At 55.0% G+C, this 15,517-nt stretch overlaps 5 protein-coding genes across 5 annotated transcripts; 2 read left to right on the top strand and 3 right to left on the bottom strand.

The window, feature by feature from the left end:
* Nucleotides 1-1,505: 1,505 nt before the first annotated feature.
* On the top strand, nt 1,506-4,504 carry LTHEOB_9798 (Glycosyltransferase family 1; the record flags this gene model as incomplete). The annotated part of the gene is made up of 5 exons (XM_035519424.1): nt 1,506-1,825; nt 1,930-2,548; nt 2,609-2,747; nt 2,800-2,980; nt 3,544-4,504. The coding sequence occupies 5 exons, from the start codon at nt 1,506-1,508 to the stop codon at nt 4,502-4,504; spliced, it is 2,220 nt and encodes a 739-aa protein (XP_035368687.1).
* A 520-nt stretch (nt 4,505-5,024) lies between these two features.
* On the bottom strand, nt 5,025-6,937 carry LTHEOB_9797 (Membrane transporter; the record flags this gene model as incomplete). The annotated part of the gene is made up of 6 exons (XM_035519423.1): nt 5,025-5,153; nt 5,232-5,612; nt 5,742-5,941; nt 5,996-6,530; nt 6,668-6,754; nt 6,803-6,937. 6 exons carry the CDS (start codon nt 6,935-6,937, stop codon nt 5,025-5,027), a joined length of 1,467 nt encoding a protein of 488 aa, XP_035368686.1.
* Nucleotides 6,938-8,232: 1,295 nt separating this feature from the next.
* Nucleotides 8,233-8,886, bottom strand: LTHEOB_9796 (Signal recognition particle; the record flags this gene model as incomplete). Its single annotated transcript, XM_035519422.1, has 3 exons — nt 8,233-8,363; nt 8,465-8,756; nt 8,815-8,886. The coding sequence occupies 3 exons, from the start codon at nt 8,884-8,886 to the stop codon at nt 8,233-8,235; spliced, it is 495 nt and encodes a 164-aa protein (XP_035368685.1).
* Nucleotides 8,887-9,283: 397 nt separating this feature from the next.
* Nucleotides 9,284-11,059, top strand: LTHEOB_9795 (uncharacterized protein; the record flags this gene model as incomplete). The annotated part of the gene is made up of 1 exon (XM_035519421.1): nt 9,284-11,059. The coding sequence occupies one exon, from the start codon at nt 9,284-9,286 to the stop codon at nt 11,057-11,059; it is 1,776 nt and encodes a 591-aa protein (XP_035368684.1).
* A 987-nt stretch (nt 11,060-12,046) lies between these two features.
* Nucleotides 12,047-13,533, bottom strand: LTHEOB_9794 (Glycosyl hydrolase family 43; the record flags this gene model as incomplete). The annotated part of the gene is made up of 5 exons (XM_035519420.1): nt 12,047-12,478; nt 12,557-12,594; nt 12,814-13,018; nt 13,205-13,457; nt 13,508-13,533. 5 exons carry the CDS (start codon nt 13,531-13,533, stop codon nt 12,047-12,049), a joined length of 954 nt encoding a protein of 317 aa, XP_035368683.1.
* Nucleotides 13,534-15,517: the final 1,984 nt, after the last annotated feature.

Raw genomic sequence — 15,517 nt, 5'->3', positions numbered from 1 at the left:
CTTCGGGCTCTCATTTAACCAAGCACCACCTCTTCGAGCGGAACTAGCATACCAAAATGGCTGACTGAGTGGCTTATATAGAGCGCCTAACTGTCCACCCAGCCGCGCCGTCAAGTGCAGAATTGTTTCACCTTCGACTTGACCGGATTCTTAATCTCTCTCTCTCGTTCAGCTCCGCCGCCGCCAGCCTTTCCAGCTCTCCCGCGCCGATACCGCTCTCCTCGTCTGTCATGGCCACCATGCGCTCCCAGATCTTCTTGCGCGCCGCGACGTGTAGAGGATCTTCAGATGGATGCGTGACTAGAACGCCGGGCTAATGGCGCGCATGCAGTTTCCGTTAGATGCAGCAGCGGGACTGCACGAAATGATAGATGTGCTTCACATAAATGAGAACGAGGCTAACAATCTTACTTCTTGGTAGTTACTTGGCAAAATGTCGAAGGGAATGGCCCTGGACATTTCGTCAATATTTTCTGTGGTCGTTCTGAGCGGAGGATTGTCCGGAGCCCTCCAGCAATGGCTCAGGGCTGCGTATTTCCACGAAGCTCCACGGCACTTGCATCAGAGAAAGAGCTGTTCTTGAAGCGCCCGTGATGTGCAGGTCTCTGAAACAGGATGAAGAAGAATTTGGAGCGAATACGTTTGACGTTCAAGACGATAAGACTAGCTCGCATGTGGGGCTCCCGAATCATCCTTGTTTTGGCCCCAATGCGCGCCACTTCGATTCACCTAACGACTCGCACAGCCTCACACTGTTCACTTTTTTGCTCCAGTCACACAAGGGACTACTTCAAGTTCTGCCCTTCAGCGGCCTTCCAAGAATGCTATACGCTTTCCTTTAAAGGTAGTCAACACAGCTATCCGGTTACGAATAGCAATGGCAATTTCCTAGACTTATCATCCTTGACATTGAAAGCGGGTGCAAATCATGCTTAGCGCCAGCATGTCTCAACGAGAGATTGTCTTCGGGCAAGAGTGGCCCAGCGACTGGCTCTAGAAGCGGCGAGGTTTGCCTTTGGTGAAAATAAAGCGGATATAAAGCGTGTGAGCGGATATCGGCCCGAGCGGACTAACCGAGAGCGGCAAGTTTTAGAGTACCGCTCCGTCCCATGTTGAGATAGATGACGGAGTCCGATAGATGACTTTTGTGTCGATTAGGCAACGGCGAAGCTTTTGTGAGGCCACTTTATTCAAAAATCGTGATAAGACTATTCCCAACATCAAATACATGGTACGGTTGCACCTGTTCGAGACGTCCAGGATCCGACCTCCAGTCTTAGCGAAATGGTCGACGATGGTTCGTGGTGTCGCAGCAATGCGAACAGACCAATCAAATTCGCAACCACAGTTGACCCAACGCTGTTGCCTGGTCTGCGTGCCGCTCCGCTGCGCCACCACCACAAACGCCGTTGGGTGACCTGCAGATCATTAAGAACAGCGTGTCAGGCCAGCCAGTTTCCTCGACACAAAAGCCATTCACCGACCTGCACACTTATTGACCAACCATGAGATCTCCTCCCTTGCAGCAGAGCCCAAGCAGCTCGAACCCGGCCGAGGCGCCGCTGCTGGGATCCCGACCATATCCCAACACCCCACCTCAAGATGCAGATCGTCAGCATGCCAGATCACACGACGTGAGTGATGCATCTCACCCAAGCATCTCCGAGCCGCCGCCGCCATACGCGCCTGTTCCCGGCAGGTGCGTCATACTTCCCGCCCGCGAAGCCCGCTGGCGCACTAAAGGCAAGGGCGGTGTGCTGCTCTCGACGCTCGCAGCCACGGTGCTCGTGAGCGAGGGACAGCTGCAGGGTGGTGACGTAGAACTGTATGTCCTCCTTGGCTACCTTTAAACCGTCCGCACCATATCCATTCTATTTGTTTTCTCGTCCATATAATTCCACGGCAACCGCTGACAAGGCTACCCCGCAGCCTCCAAGCCATCAACAACGCCGACACATCCCCCACCGACCCCCTCTCCTCCATCGCATTCAGCACCTACAGCACCGTCCACGAGATCCTCCTCGGCGCCGCCGAGGGGCCCCGCGAGGCCTACCGCCAGCTGCTCAAGGCGAAGGAAGACGCCGCCGCAAAGGAAGCCCAGGCCTACGACTACAACGCCCTGCTGCCCTCCGCCTACGACGACGACCCCGCGCCGTATGACGACGACCACCACCTCCTCCACACGCCGCCGGCGCCGCCGAGCGTCGTCTCGACGGGCACCACCACGACGGCCGCCACCAGCCGCGTCGTTTTCACGCCTGCCGCCACCGCCACCGTCGTGAGCGGGACGCTGAAGGCCGATTCGGATGCCGGCGCGACGGCGACGATGACGACGGCGAAGGCCGAGGTCAATCCGTACGCGGCGGTCGCGACGAGCACGGGGATGGGCGTGGCGCGCATTGTGGGTGCGGGGCTGAAGGCGCCGGGCGTGTATACGCGCGGGTTGGCGAGGGGGTTTAATAATGTGCCTAGGCTGTACGGGGATGAGACGGTGAGGGAGGAGGAGAAGATTGATGGGGTGGCGTCCGGGTTGGCTGCTGCTGGGAAGGTTTGCATCCTCTTTTCCATTCATTGTGTGGGACCGAGTTTTTCTGATTAATATTTGCAGGGATTGGGGTACGGTCTGTATGATGGCATCACCGGGTTTTTCCTGCAGCCGGTGAAGGGTGCGCAGAAAGAGGGGCCGGTGGGCTTCTTGAAGGGATTTGGCAAGGGTTTGGGCGGTATCGTTTGCAAACCGGCCGCCGGTAAGTCTTCCGCAATTCTGGAGGCAATGACGACTGATTGATGAAAAATCAGGAGCTCTTGGGGTGCCGGGATATGCGTTCACAGGCATACAAAAGTCGATTGAAAGAGAGCTTTCACGTCAGGCAAGCCCTGAAGAGTGTTTGGCGGCTGCCGAGATCTTACAGGGCGAGGACGAGATGCAGCGCTTGAATGATAAGGAGCGGATGGAAATAGTGACTGCATGGCTTGCAAGGTGACCGGGAGAGGCTGTTCATCCTGCTTGGATACTATTGGCTCTTATTAAGAAGGCTTTCTCACGTCTAGTGGCCTCCAAAGTCCAACACAAGCCTTTTGTGCATTTCTAGGCTCAGGCAATAAAAAACAAGAAAAGCCTGAAGCCGAACAATGTGAGGCCCAACCAATGAAATGTCTCCTCTGATTTTCGTCTCTTCCAAGACTTTCATGCATTTGCCCTCTAAACCCTTGTCGCTCAGTGAGGCTCAGAGGGGCCACCTAACGCAGCAAGCATAAAGACGAGAGAATTCCCACCCCCATTCTTGAGATCCTTTTGCAGTCCGTTCACGCCTCTCTCCAGTCAAATTCCTCCTGGTCAACACAGCCTCTTTTGCCCTTTTTCTTGGCAGTTTGCCCTTTACCTGCAGCCTCACTTTTCGACAAGGGGGCACATCCAATCATGGATTTCGGAGCTGACTATGACGAAGACGTGCTGAACAGTCAGCGTCGGTGGCTGGAGGGCGAAACATTGACGCCTGAAGGGGAAAGGTGACACCCTTTTTTTTTTTAACCAAAATTTAGACGAGGCTGGAAACGAGGCTGTTATGACCTGATCAAACCATCCATCCCGCAAGCAGCTACGGTCGCAACCTCAACCGCACCACCTATCATCAACCAGACCAGCTCAACATCTTCTACACCAATACCAGGAGATGTCAATGAAGCAAGCCTCTACAACTCCATTGGCCACGACCCCTTCGCAGTCGATCAGTGGGTGTATAGCAACGAAGCACAACACACTGCTTTCCCATGGGCCCGGGACAGCGCCGAATGCCAAAATATTCCCGCTTTCCTAGACGCTCTCAATGGATGGGAAGGAGGTTATGCCGGGCCAGTGTCTTCCAACATTGAGATGACATATCCCCTTTCTCTACCCTTGGGAGAGAGCTTCACACACCTTCCTTCGGAAGTTCTCCCTATAGCGAACGGCGTCGGCTTCGGAAATGCCACTATCATCCACAACGCTCCAATGGCATTCGCAGTGGAGGATGTTGGCACACATCCCTTCGCCTTCGAGCCAGAGGATGCCTCCGGCCTCTACGTTGGCCAGAGCTTCCAAGACATTTGTCCAGAAGTTCTCCCAGAAGCTACGGAATCGATCGCCGATACTATTCGTCCGACGAACAACCCAGCACAGCAAGTGCAAGCTGATGGCAGCATGCAGCGGCAACAAATGCCCAAGCCTTTCCAGTGCAGCTATCCTGGATGCAACTCCAAGGGGTTCAGTAGAAAGTACGAGCTCCAACGACACACGAAGAAGCATTCCCGCAGCCAACTCTTCCTTTGCCCGGTTGTCGGCTGCCATTTCCACCAGCTTGCCAACGCTTTCTACCGCCATGACAAGCTAGGATGCCACATGCGGTCTTGCCATCCTGGCGTTCAGATCCCACCAGCGGTGCTCCCAGCCCAGGTCGGGGTTCAGGCCAGCATGACAAGCTCTATGGGACAGAACGCCCCAGCGAATATCAATATGCAGGGATAATGGTGCTCACCTCCACATGCTAGACCGAGGCTTGGTTCACATCAGGGAGACACCGACGTGTGTGTGGTCATGCGTCGGAATTCAGATTGAGACCCCAGATTGATACTTCCCCTTCTTTTTGTCTCCTACTCCTGCCCAAACACTCCGTAGTCCCCATTATCTGCCACACCATCCCCGCCTTCCCTATTATTCAAAGCACAGATAGCCCCATTTCTCTGTATTATGTTTCTGCTCCACCCAACAAACAGAAAAGAAAAGGATAGGGAAAAAAAAAGCTCACGATTAACGGCTGGTATTCCGCGTTTGTACGTAACGAAATATCAAACTTTCCTTTCTTAACTATATTGCGATGCCATCCCATTATGCCTCTCCATAATCTCGATCATTAGCAACGAGAAAATCTCATCAGAATTCTCCTAACAGGTATCACCCTACCACTCCCCATCTCAACGCCCCTTGCCCCCATTCTCTTTGTCTTGTTATACTCATGTTGCATACCAACCATAGCCTGATCAGTCTCTTACAAACTTGCCTTCCCCTGCGGTTCGAACGGCAGAACCAACACCATGAAACCCGCCGCAATAAACAGCGCTCCACTGGTATACACCGGCGCCGCCGTCTCCAGATTCGCGAACATGGCGATAATCGGCTACAATCAAAACACCATCAGTCACTTAAAAACACTCCCCATACCTCCATCACAAACCACAACAGTTAAAGTACTCACCGCCATAACCCCAAAAATCCGATTCCCCGTCGCCGTCAACGCATTCCCGGTGCCACGATCCTTCGTAACGAAGACCTCGGGCGTGTAAGCGTAGAGCACGGCGTACATAACATTACTAGTAAAGTTGTACGCGCAGTTCCAGCCGAGCAGGCTCGCGCTGTCGAGGGCGGTGGTCGAAGCGTACAGAAAGGCGCCGGTGGCGGCGGTGCTGAGGGCGAGGGTGCCGCGCCGCCCGAAGCGCGGCACCTCGACCAGGAAGCCGCCGAGCAGCGCGCCGGGGACGCCCAGCACCGCGATGATGAGCGAGTTGCGGTACGTCAGGTACGTGCTGCCGTCGCCGAAGGCGGCGCCCCTCGTCGCTTGGATGTAGGGGAGGAAGGCCTGTTTTTGGGGTGGTGGTCAGCGTTGTTAGGGAAACGTTTGCTCTCTATTTCTTCTTTCGTTTTTCATTTTCTCGATTTGGAGGGGGTGGAAGAAAAGAGGTGGGGAGCCGGGTCGGGTGGTACAGACGTTGTACAGAGGGTATCCAAGGCCGATGAAGGCCCACACGAGGATGATGATGGATGTAGAGAAGGCGAGCTTCTTGGTCGCGAAGAGGGCGCGGACGTGCGTGAGGTTGACTTTCTCGAGGCGTCGGCGGACGGCTGCGGCCGCAGTGGTGGATTGTGATGAGCCGGTGGGATCGCAGGCGCGGAGGTCTTCCACGGTTACTAGAGCGAAGTTAATGGCGGGGGCACTGAAAATTGAGAAGTGCAGTCACTGACAGCTGGATGCTTTGCCATTTCGACGGGCAACTTCGTGCACTATTCGGACTGCAGCTTCGTCGTTTCCTTTGCCCATTAGGTATTTGGGAGACTCGTAGATGGTGAAACAACAAAACCGAATGAAGAACATGATCATTGCAAGACCGCCCATGCAAATCACAAAGTATCTCCATCCCATGTTCTTGCTCCTGCTGCATGCTTCTCCTTCCTGGCACGTCAAGTCCCCGAGCAATGGCCAGGCGACTAGAGTGGCAATGACTTGGGCAATGGCCCAGTCTATTGAAAGGGTCGTCAGAAGGTACTGATGAGATCCGGGCAAGAACTCAAGGAAGATTGCCGAGTCGACAGGCAGGTTTCCGCCAACTCCGAAACTCCAGAGCGCTGCAAAACATCCTATGGCGGCGAAATTGGGAGAGCTCGCAGCTATCAAACCAAAGACGCTGGTAATACCCAAGGTGAGGTTGAATGCCCAGCGCCGGCCGAATATGTCGCAGCCGAAGCCCCAGAACATGGCTCCAGCGAGGAGACCGATGTTCTGGGCCAGGGAAAGAAGAGGTGGCCGAGAGGGATTGAACTCATTGGTTATGGGTTTCACTGGAATATAAGTCAGTAGGCCACGTCCAATATAGAGATGAGAAGCAAGTAGGGGTACTTGCATATGAGTGATGTCACAATAGGCCAAAGGTTATCGCTGGCCCAGCCGAACCCAACGACAATGAAGAGCTGCCACTGATACCATCCCATGCCAATCTCTTGAATCTACCATGGCGTCAGTGACAATCTTTATCAAGCGTCTGCATAGTTTACTGCAGCGTTGAGCACCCGAGCCTTGGCCTCATAAACGGAGTCGACCTCGCCTTTCGGTATCGGCGCATCAATTCCACCTTCATCTGCAGGCGTATCTGTCGTTGCCGGACCCTTTGACGTAGTTGATTCAGCCATGTCTGTCTATCCACGAGGTCTGCCGGTTATGTTTGGTCGTGGTCCGGAGAGGTGCAGATCCCCCACAGTTTGAAGTTGAACTTAGAAGCGTCCTGGCGTCAGGCCATTATAATTCGCGTCGGTTGCGATGGCGCAATAAAGCCCTAGTCTGATAAGAACTGGATTAAGAGACATGACTGGTCCAACCCGTCCCGATGTAAGACAAGCGTCATGGGCTAAACCTGAATCTGCAGGAAGAAAACTGCCCCGCATATGGGTGCGTCTATCACGTGCATTGTTCTGCTTCCAGCACCCTGCCACAACTCCAGCGCCATTCTTGATGGGGAAGATGAGGCTGAAAGCGTGTTACGCAATGATTAGTGTCTACCGTTGATAGAATTGCTACCACGCGACAGGCTCCTCCAATGCTTTCCAGAATCAGTTCACTCTTTGGAAACCATGTCTACCTTCAGATATGCTTTAGACCGTGTGTCGAATGAAAAGGGCTTCCAAATCGGCGGAAAAGTTGAGGACGGGTAGAATATCCCTTCAACTTTTCGTTACCTGTAGATATGTCAATCCGGATTTGTCCAGTTACCCCTTTGCAGGAAATTGTTGAAGACAGCGTGGCGAGTCACATAATTGCTCATGGTATAGGCTGGCGTTTGCTGCGGTATAACCAAGGGGTGGGCGCAAGGCATGTTTTCGAAAGACGAAGCTGGGTTAGCTCGCCGCGATTGGTTGGAGGTCGGATTAAAAGAGAAAAGCGTCAGAAAAGCGAGGTCGGAGGAGCCAGACTCAGGTTTGTGGAGCAGGAGGCTCAAACTGTTGTGAGCAACAGGAGAAGGGGACCAGCACTTGACCAGAGTGCATTGCCTTGTCATGTCCGGGCTCCAGCTTCAAGTTCGAGGGAGCAAGAATTTGGACCATATTCACTCATCCTGCGCGAAGAGACACCAGCGTCCAGATCAACAAAAGAGCAAAATCCGTGGTTCAGCTGTTATGCTTCTCGGAATTCCGTAGTTCGGCCTTTCGAGCTCACTGCTCACTAAAGAGATCTGATCTATCGGGTTCGGCGTAACAATCCGGCGTAATCCTCATAGCGTAGCCGTCCTTGTTGGAGAGCTTCGTCTCCGTCCCTCGTATACCGGCCAGAATCCATCATAGTTGGCCATTTGTATTTCACGGCGGCCAATGCAGCCGAGTGCAAGGCATTGTTCCAGCATATGATGCCATCATGTCTCCACGTAACTTTTGGGTCATACTCATTCCCTGCCTCTGTTCCGAACGCCAGGTCATGCACATCTGGGATCCACTCATTTCTTGCCCTTCTTCTTCTTCTTGCCTCCGCCTTGGGCGGGCTTCGACTCTGTCTTCGTAGGCTCTGGGTTGGGGGTATTAGTGCCAGTGCCCTGTTCCGCCGCGGGCGCATCCGGCATGGCGGTATCTGCGCAATCGCCACGTTAGCGCTTTATTCGTTTGCCAAACTCAAACTTCCACGCCAGCAACTCCCCCACGCAATCGCAAGGCGGCGCAAAATACACATACCCTCTGGCGCACTCGGCAACGCGGCCATTGCTCTTGCGCATCTGTCCAAGCACGCAATCAGGCGGCCGACCTCGGCTGCCTTTGTGGTCTGGTACTTCAAGCACACGCCCGACGCGGGATCGTAGGTCTTGAGGGTGAGGGCGGCCTGGGGCGGGGCGGGAGCCTGAGCCGGGGCGCCCGCAGTAGGCTTATGCGTGGCATCGGAGTTGGCGGTATCGCCGGTGGCGACCTGGCGCTTGCGGTCCTTGGTCGTCTTGCGCTTGATGATCGAGTACTTGGTCACAACGCGGGCCTGTTATAATCGTCAGCGTGCGATTCGGTCAATTGGGGGTGGGGGAGGAAAAACATACGGTGGTGGGCCGGGCTTCGATCAGCAGCCGGGACTGCTCGAACCACTCGGCGCTCGAAGCGAAGAAGGGCATGGTGTTAGGTTTGGCGTGGAGGGGACGTGTGGTGGTGATGTAGCTGGGCGGGCAATTGTGGAGGTTCCCAGTCGTTATCTATCGCGGCGATTCTTCGGAGATGGGGCGTTGCTGCCTTGTTGCACCGCCCGCAATTGAGGCTGAGGTTTGACTACCAAACATCTTCCATTGCTTTCCGTTGCACTTTGAGTCACTGACTTAAAAGTATATAGATCCCTCTTTTCTGTCATCTCAGATCAAGTACCGCTGCATTTTCCGCCTGGTATCTTAAAATTCGGTGCTGGCTTGGTCAACCACAAATTTTCCTTCTACAGTCATACTTTTACCTTTTCCAGAGATACAACTTCGCCTAAATCCGTAAGGGCACGCAAGACTTTCGGACTACCAGAGAAAGAGCATGGATAAGGAAGATGTGGAGCACGGCTCGCAAGCCACGACGAACCCGGCCGACGACCTCCCCGCCGTTGCGGTAGCCGAGCAGCTCCTCAACCGGACCAATACGCTCCTCTCCGAGTTGGAGTCCTTCAGCACGCTCCTTGAAACCCACCGGCGGCCTCAGATTCTCGGCCATAGGCCGTTCATCCAAGATATCAACGCCGAGAAGCGTTTCATTGAACGGCTGCTCACAAAAGCCATTGCCGAAACCACGCATCAGGAAGAGGACGGCAAAGACGGAGACCCCCTCGATGCCCTCGAAGCGGACCGAAAAATTAAGCACCAACTCAGCTCCACCAATATTACCTCCTACGAGGCCCAGTGGGCCGTGGTAAAGTCGTGCCGTGGCATCGTTGCCCTGCGTCAGACCTTCTCACGGCAACACCCTTCGCGGCGACCCCAGAAGGGCGGCAACCGCGCGTTATCCCCTTCATCCAAGATCAAAGCGCATGTAAAGAAGACGCAGGATGGCGTATTGGTGGACGCAGTCATCGAGGACGGCCGCGAGTGGCTGAAAGTGTCGGCCATCAGCGAGCGGCAGCTGCTGTTCCAGATGGCGCGGCAGGGTTGGCAAAACGACTCTGACAGTGACGACGAAGAGCTGGGAAAACCCATTGGAGGCGGTGCTAGAGACGACGACTCCGACAGCGATGATGAGGACGAAGTTGTCATCGTCCGGTTAGCCAAACACCTCATCCAAGCAGCCCGTGCAAATCGCCACAACTACCGCCACCCGCGCGTACGTCTCGTCCTACCCAAAATCGAAGAAGGCCGCGTCAAGGAGATCGATGCCATTCTCGCCCGCATACGTGCCATGTCGACTCCTGCCACGCCGCTCACCGTCGAAACCGGCATGTCCTCGTTACACACAACCAACACTGCACCAGACCTCACTCCGCTCCTCACATCCCCCTTTTCCACATTCACTCCCACCCTCAATATCGACTGCACCCTGCTCGTCGCCCTCGCCTCCGACATCTCGCATTCGCACTGCACCATCCAGCCCTGGTACCCGAGCGCCGTGCAAGGCCAGATTCGCGACGAGGATCGGGAGGCTCTGATGCCCAACACGCTTTACCCAGCGCTGAGCGGTGCGCGCAAGCTCGTCTGCACGCGTGAGGCTGCTCGGCGGATGCGCGAGATCGTAGCGACCATCGGGACTGAGAGCGAGGTGGCGAGGGCGGCATTGCTTCTCTCTTCCTACGACGAAGATGACGATGAAGAAGGAAAACAAGGAGAGGAGAAGGCCGACGGCGTTGACGGCGCCACACAACAACAACAACAACCGCCGCAGAAAAAATATTCCACCCGCGAGGAGCTGCTCGACGCCTTCCAAGCCTTGTCCATCTACCCCGTGCCGCGCGACCTGCAGCTGCCCATCACCGTCGTCCCGTCACCACCATCCTACGACTTCGTCGACGGACACGTCACACCCACACCCGCCGACACCCCCTCCAAAATCAACGACGACGACAGCGACGAAGCCGGCGGCCCGATGCCGAAACTACCCAGGGTCGCCGAAGCCGTTTCCGCGCGCCTCACCGACATCAACCGCTCCATCTTCCTCTACGGCTGGGCCGAGGGCATCACGACCCTCTCCTCGAACGGGACCGTGGCCAAGCAGATCGAGACGCTGGTCGAGCAGCACCGCACGCGCGACGATGAGGTGGGGCCTGACGTCTGGGTTTGTCCCGTCGCGAGGAGTTTGGTGGCGAAAAAGGGCCGGCGGCAGTGGTGAAGAGAGAAAATAGAGAGTAGAAGAGAGGGACTGCACGGGGTTTAGGAGGCTTGAGTGTTTCGTTTTGTTTTGTTTTTCTCCTGTAGACAAACGGATCATATAGCACTGCATCGAAAAGGATGTATCGTTTGTGAGCACTCAAGAGTGTAGGAAAGGGGAAATAGGCAGTTTGCTGAAAATGAAACTCAGCGTACATATCAGGAAGAGGAAACCTTAATGTGCCGCCCACTGGAAAGCGGCTATTAGCCAGTAGTTGAAGCTATCATCCGGATGTAAATTTGGAGTTAATAATCATACATTCATGTCCAGACTATAGCTTCATCTACCCGTGGCATGAGCGAAAAATAAGTTCACGCTAGCCGTTGGTTGCAATGCCCCCCCGATAAACTTTCAGGATCTTGTTAGGCGGCTGCATCAAAGGGGATGCGACGTGACTATATAATGAAGGAAGGAACCACCCACCTTCGCCTTCCTCGCAGCCATTAGCAGACTTCTTCGCAGCCGCATCCGCCGAAATAGGCTCTCGCAGCCCGCAGCCGTCCTTGCAACCGTACAGTCCAGCTCCCACTTTACGGCGTTTCACTGTGTTTCCATGCGACGATAATATTACATTCTTGTCCGAAAGGTAGCTTCTACTACCCAAAAATGTCATTTCTCGTATAGTTTGCTGAGGTGATTATCTATGATCTAGGGTACTGCTTCGCGCTGGCCTCCGAATGCACGTCTTGTAGGACAAACAATGATGTCAATCAATCAACCAAGCACCGAGGTCTACTCTTTGATGCCAAACCCACGATCGAACCAAGGCTTTCCCATGCATCGAGCCGCCTCCAACGCCAGCGCCGGTCCAAAGCCAGCCGCGAAAAGCACCAGAAACAGCGGCACAGTCACACAAGCCCACGGAGTCCACACCTTCTTCTTCTTCCTCCTCTTGCCCTCCGGCGTAGCCTCGCGCGCGGTGTGGCCACCGCAGCGAGGCCCGAAATCCTATACCTGCACCGTCCCGTTGCCGATCTTGATCTGCGCCGCCCACATCTGCCTGACGAGCGGCTCGGCGCTCTCCCGCTCATGAAACACCATACGTGTCGCATCCCAGTGCACGTCCATACCTCCGGGCGCGACCAGCTGGCCATCCACATCACCCGACTTCAACAGGGGCCCGTCGGCGCGTTGGTACGGTCCCGTGACGCCGCCCGAGGACATGGCGAAGGAGACGGTGTAGTTGTCGGTGCTGTAACAGCCGCTGCTGAAGAAGAGCACGTACTCTCCGTCATAAGTCTTGACGAGCGCAGGCGCCTCGACGATGCCGTCGTCCGAAACACCGGCGTTGTCGAGCAGCTGCACAGGCGAGCCTTGCGGCGTCACGCCGTCGGCAGCAACGGCTAAAAGCATGAGGGGCGTGCCGACAATGGGCTCGATCTTTGATGAAAAGGAAGAGAGTTAATGCAAAGAAAATTTGATTGGTGTCAAAGGGGAAAAAGAGAGCGATCTGCTTACGGTATTGCCGCAAAGACCGCCGTTGCCGATGGCGTTGCCTGGAGGGAGACTGTCAGTGTTTCAATCGTCTTCGAGCGTTTGTTGTTGTTGCGAAGAACGCACCGTCTACTTTGTAAACAATGTATCGCTGACCCCTGCAAACCACCATTAATATAAGAGCTTTAGTGATGAATGGTGTACTTGCCCTGAGCCGCCGCTCGACCATTCCGGATTTGAGTAGGAGTTGTCGTCGCCCGTGTCATTCGAGAAGTAATTACCAGGACCCCAGCCAGTGCCTCTCGTCTCCCAATCCTTGAATCCAGATGCATCGATGGCGCCGCCTTGATCCAGCGGGCAAGCCAGAGTCCCGTTGACTGGCGTGTACGGGCCCTCAACAGTGCTGGACTTCGCGGCGCCGACGCAGTGCTTGGTCGTATCATTGGTAGTTGTTGCGCTGAAATACATGACATATGTGCCGTCGTCCTGACTCAGGGATACGAATCAGCCACTTGCTCTTTCCAGACTCGCGTGATTGGTGGATTTCCCAAAAGGGAATCCATCGATCAACAGAACCTCAAGCCGCGCCAACACCAATGCTGAAACAGATGATGAAAGTCTGGTGGAGAAACCAAGTGGCCAAGAGAAACAGAAACAAGAAAAAGTACCCACGAGCACATTGACGTCCGGCGCCCACGTGTTCGGTGTGGCCATGTTGACCCAGTTCGGTGGGTCTGGCAACGCGTCCACGCCGCTGAGGTAGGTCCATTCCTGGAAGTCAGATGACCGTGCGACTTGGATGTTGATGTTCTGGTCCATGGTGGCGAACGCCCACCAGTAGCCTTCCGCGTACACGATTGACGGGTCTGGGAAGTTCTGCGCCATCACCGGCCCAGTGACGTAGGTGCCATTGCTCTCGACCTGCCTAGGGATGAAGGAAAGAGGTTTTGAGGCAGCAAGTTGCGCCCCGAGTACCGACACTGATAGCAATAGATTTGCATGGCGGCTGGTATGAATGCGCATTTTCGCCAGCGCCAGGGGAGATTTGACTGCTCGCGTGGCTGACGGTGCGGAGAAATAAGTAGTGGCAGAGAAGGAGAAGTAAGCTGAGGTCAGAGGAGATGGCGCCTAGCATGCCTCCAACTTCATCGCGCCTGCCGCATCTTATAGTGTCGTGGCAAGAGCTTGGTAGGAAAGGCCACATTTTTTCTCTCACGCGCCAGGGTTCCATGCACCCATGTTCTCGTATGGTGTCGCCATAAATATGGCCATACCAGAAAAAAAAAATACGGGTAAAACATAAGTAAGCCCTTCATTTAGAAGTCGATTTCCGCACTACCATACAATCTCATGGCCTTGCCATCCTACAGCCATGGTATGTGGCTATACCATACCTTCTATGAACTCACCTGGTGGTTAGTAAAATCGAAAATACCAAATTTTTTTTTAACTGAGGGTTCTTTCAGGGTCCGTTCCGGAACCACTCAATATCAACCACAAAATGTATTTCTCAACAAAATCTGCATAGCCGAGTGGCAAGATGACCAGTTATGAATCGATCCGAATATAATAAATAAATAAATAAATAAATAAAAGAAGATGATGCACAAGGTAGGAATCAAAGGTATCTTTTTGCTTGAAAGTAAGCCAAGTTTACGTCTGGATTACCCATCATTTTTCCTGGGTTTGGTCACTCGTAATACCAGAGGTAATCCTGACGGAATCACGAGCGGTCGAGACCGTAGTGACGCAGGACGTAGGAGCCTAGCTGATAGTGGAGAGCTGTAAGGCAGTCTTTCAGAATATTGGTCTTGCGCAGGACTTATGCTTTAGTGGAGTATTTTTACCTGCAGGAAGGCGCCGAGACTTTACTTGGTCATGTTGGCCATGTCTTCAGGCCAAGGCATGCTGCAGGTGTCCTGGGAAGGCGCAGCTTGGCAGGTCCCGTTCCGGCCCCTCAGTGCGAAGCCGAGTGCCGACCGCGCCCTCACATTGGTGAGAACAGCAACCATGACGACGACATATACGCGCTGCGCTGTCTCGGCCTCACACCCGTTGTTATATAGTATTGGCGGGGCGGCTGTGGCATACGGGACGCAGCCGCCAGGACAGGTCCCGAAGCAGCCCTAGATGCCTATTGAGGAAGTGCACGAGCATGGATACACATGACGCGTATGAGGCAGCGCGTGCGAGGCAGGATTCCAGCGTTTCAGCGCCCGTCACTGGCTGTCTCGGTGTGGCACATCCAGACCCTATCGCCACAGGTCTGGCCGCCAGGGGAGGCTCACCGCTCAGCCATTGGTCGTCATGGCCATCAGGTAAGCCGGGCCGGGTGAATATGGCATAACGGCCATGCTGCATGCCACAAGTATGTATGTACTGCATGTGCTCCGCTCGGGCGCAGTGTTGTGCTCGTGGCCCTGTACGTCGTATTCTCTGCACGCTCCAGTCCATCGATGCAACATGGATTCCCTCAGCTGTGGGACGATAATAGGGTTGATCGAAAAAGGTGGTCAGGTGGAGCAGCCGTTGGCCGGCCCAGGTGCTCTCCACTTTTCGCGACCGAGAGAGGGGCACAGAAGAAAAACAAAATCCGCTCCGCACGTCACGGGCAAGACACATGGAGGCGGTCAGCACTTTGGACGTCGTTGACCTCTTTCTCGTCGCCCGCTACCCCGCTGGCGTGCCCGTCACTCCACGCCGCCCCCTAATCGAGCGTTAAACCGGGGCTGCGCTACCCAAGAGGGAAGCTGGAAGCCTGAGGATTGCGAATGCCCGCCCCGCTTTACTGCGTCCGGCCGACGCCAGGCGCGCCGTCAGCTGCGCGCAACGGGGCGTTTTTCTTCTGTGCCTGTTCCTCCTGTCCGGCGGATTCGGGAACAAGAGCTTCGGCGCTGATCGGCCGCGCGGTACCAACCACCGAAGCCTGGTACCGCGGCGCGGAACCACCAGAGACGCGCCAGAAACAGGCGGCGTCGGCGGGCA

This window comes from Lasiodiplodia theobromae (genome assembly GCF_012971845.1).
Source record: "Lasiodiplodia theobromae strain AM2As chromosome Unknown scaffold_33, whole genome shotgun sequence".
Taxonomy (NCBI): domain Eukaryota; kingdom Fungi; phylum Ascomycota; class Dothideomycetes; order Botryosphaeriales; family Botryosphaeriaceae; genus Lasiodiplodia; species Lasiodiplodia theobromae.
Note: the sequence above shows the minus strand (reverse complement) of the source record. Positions and strands in the feature narration are given on the sequence as shown.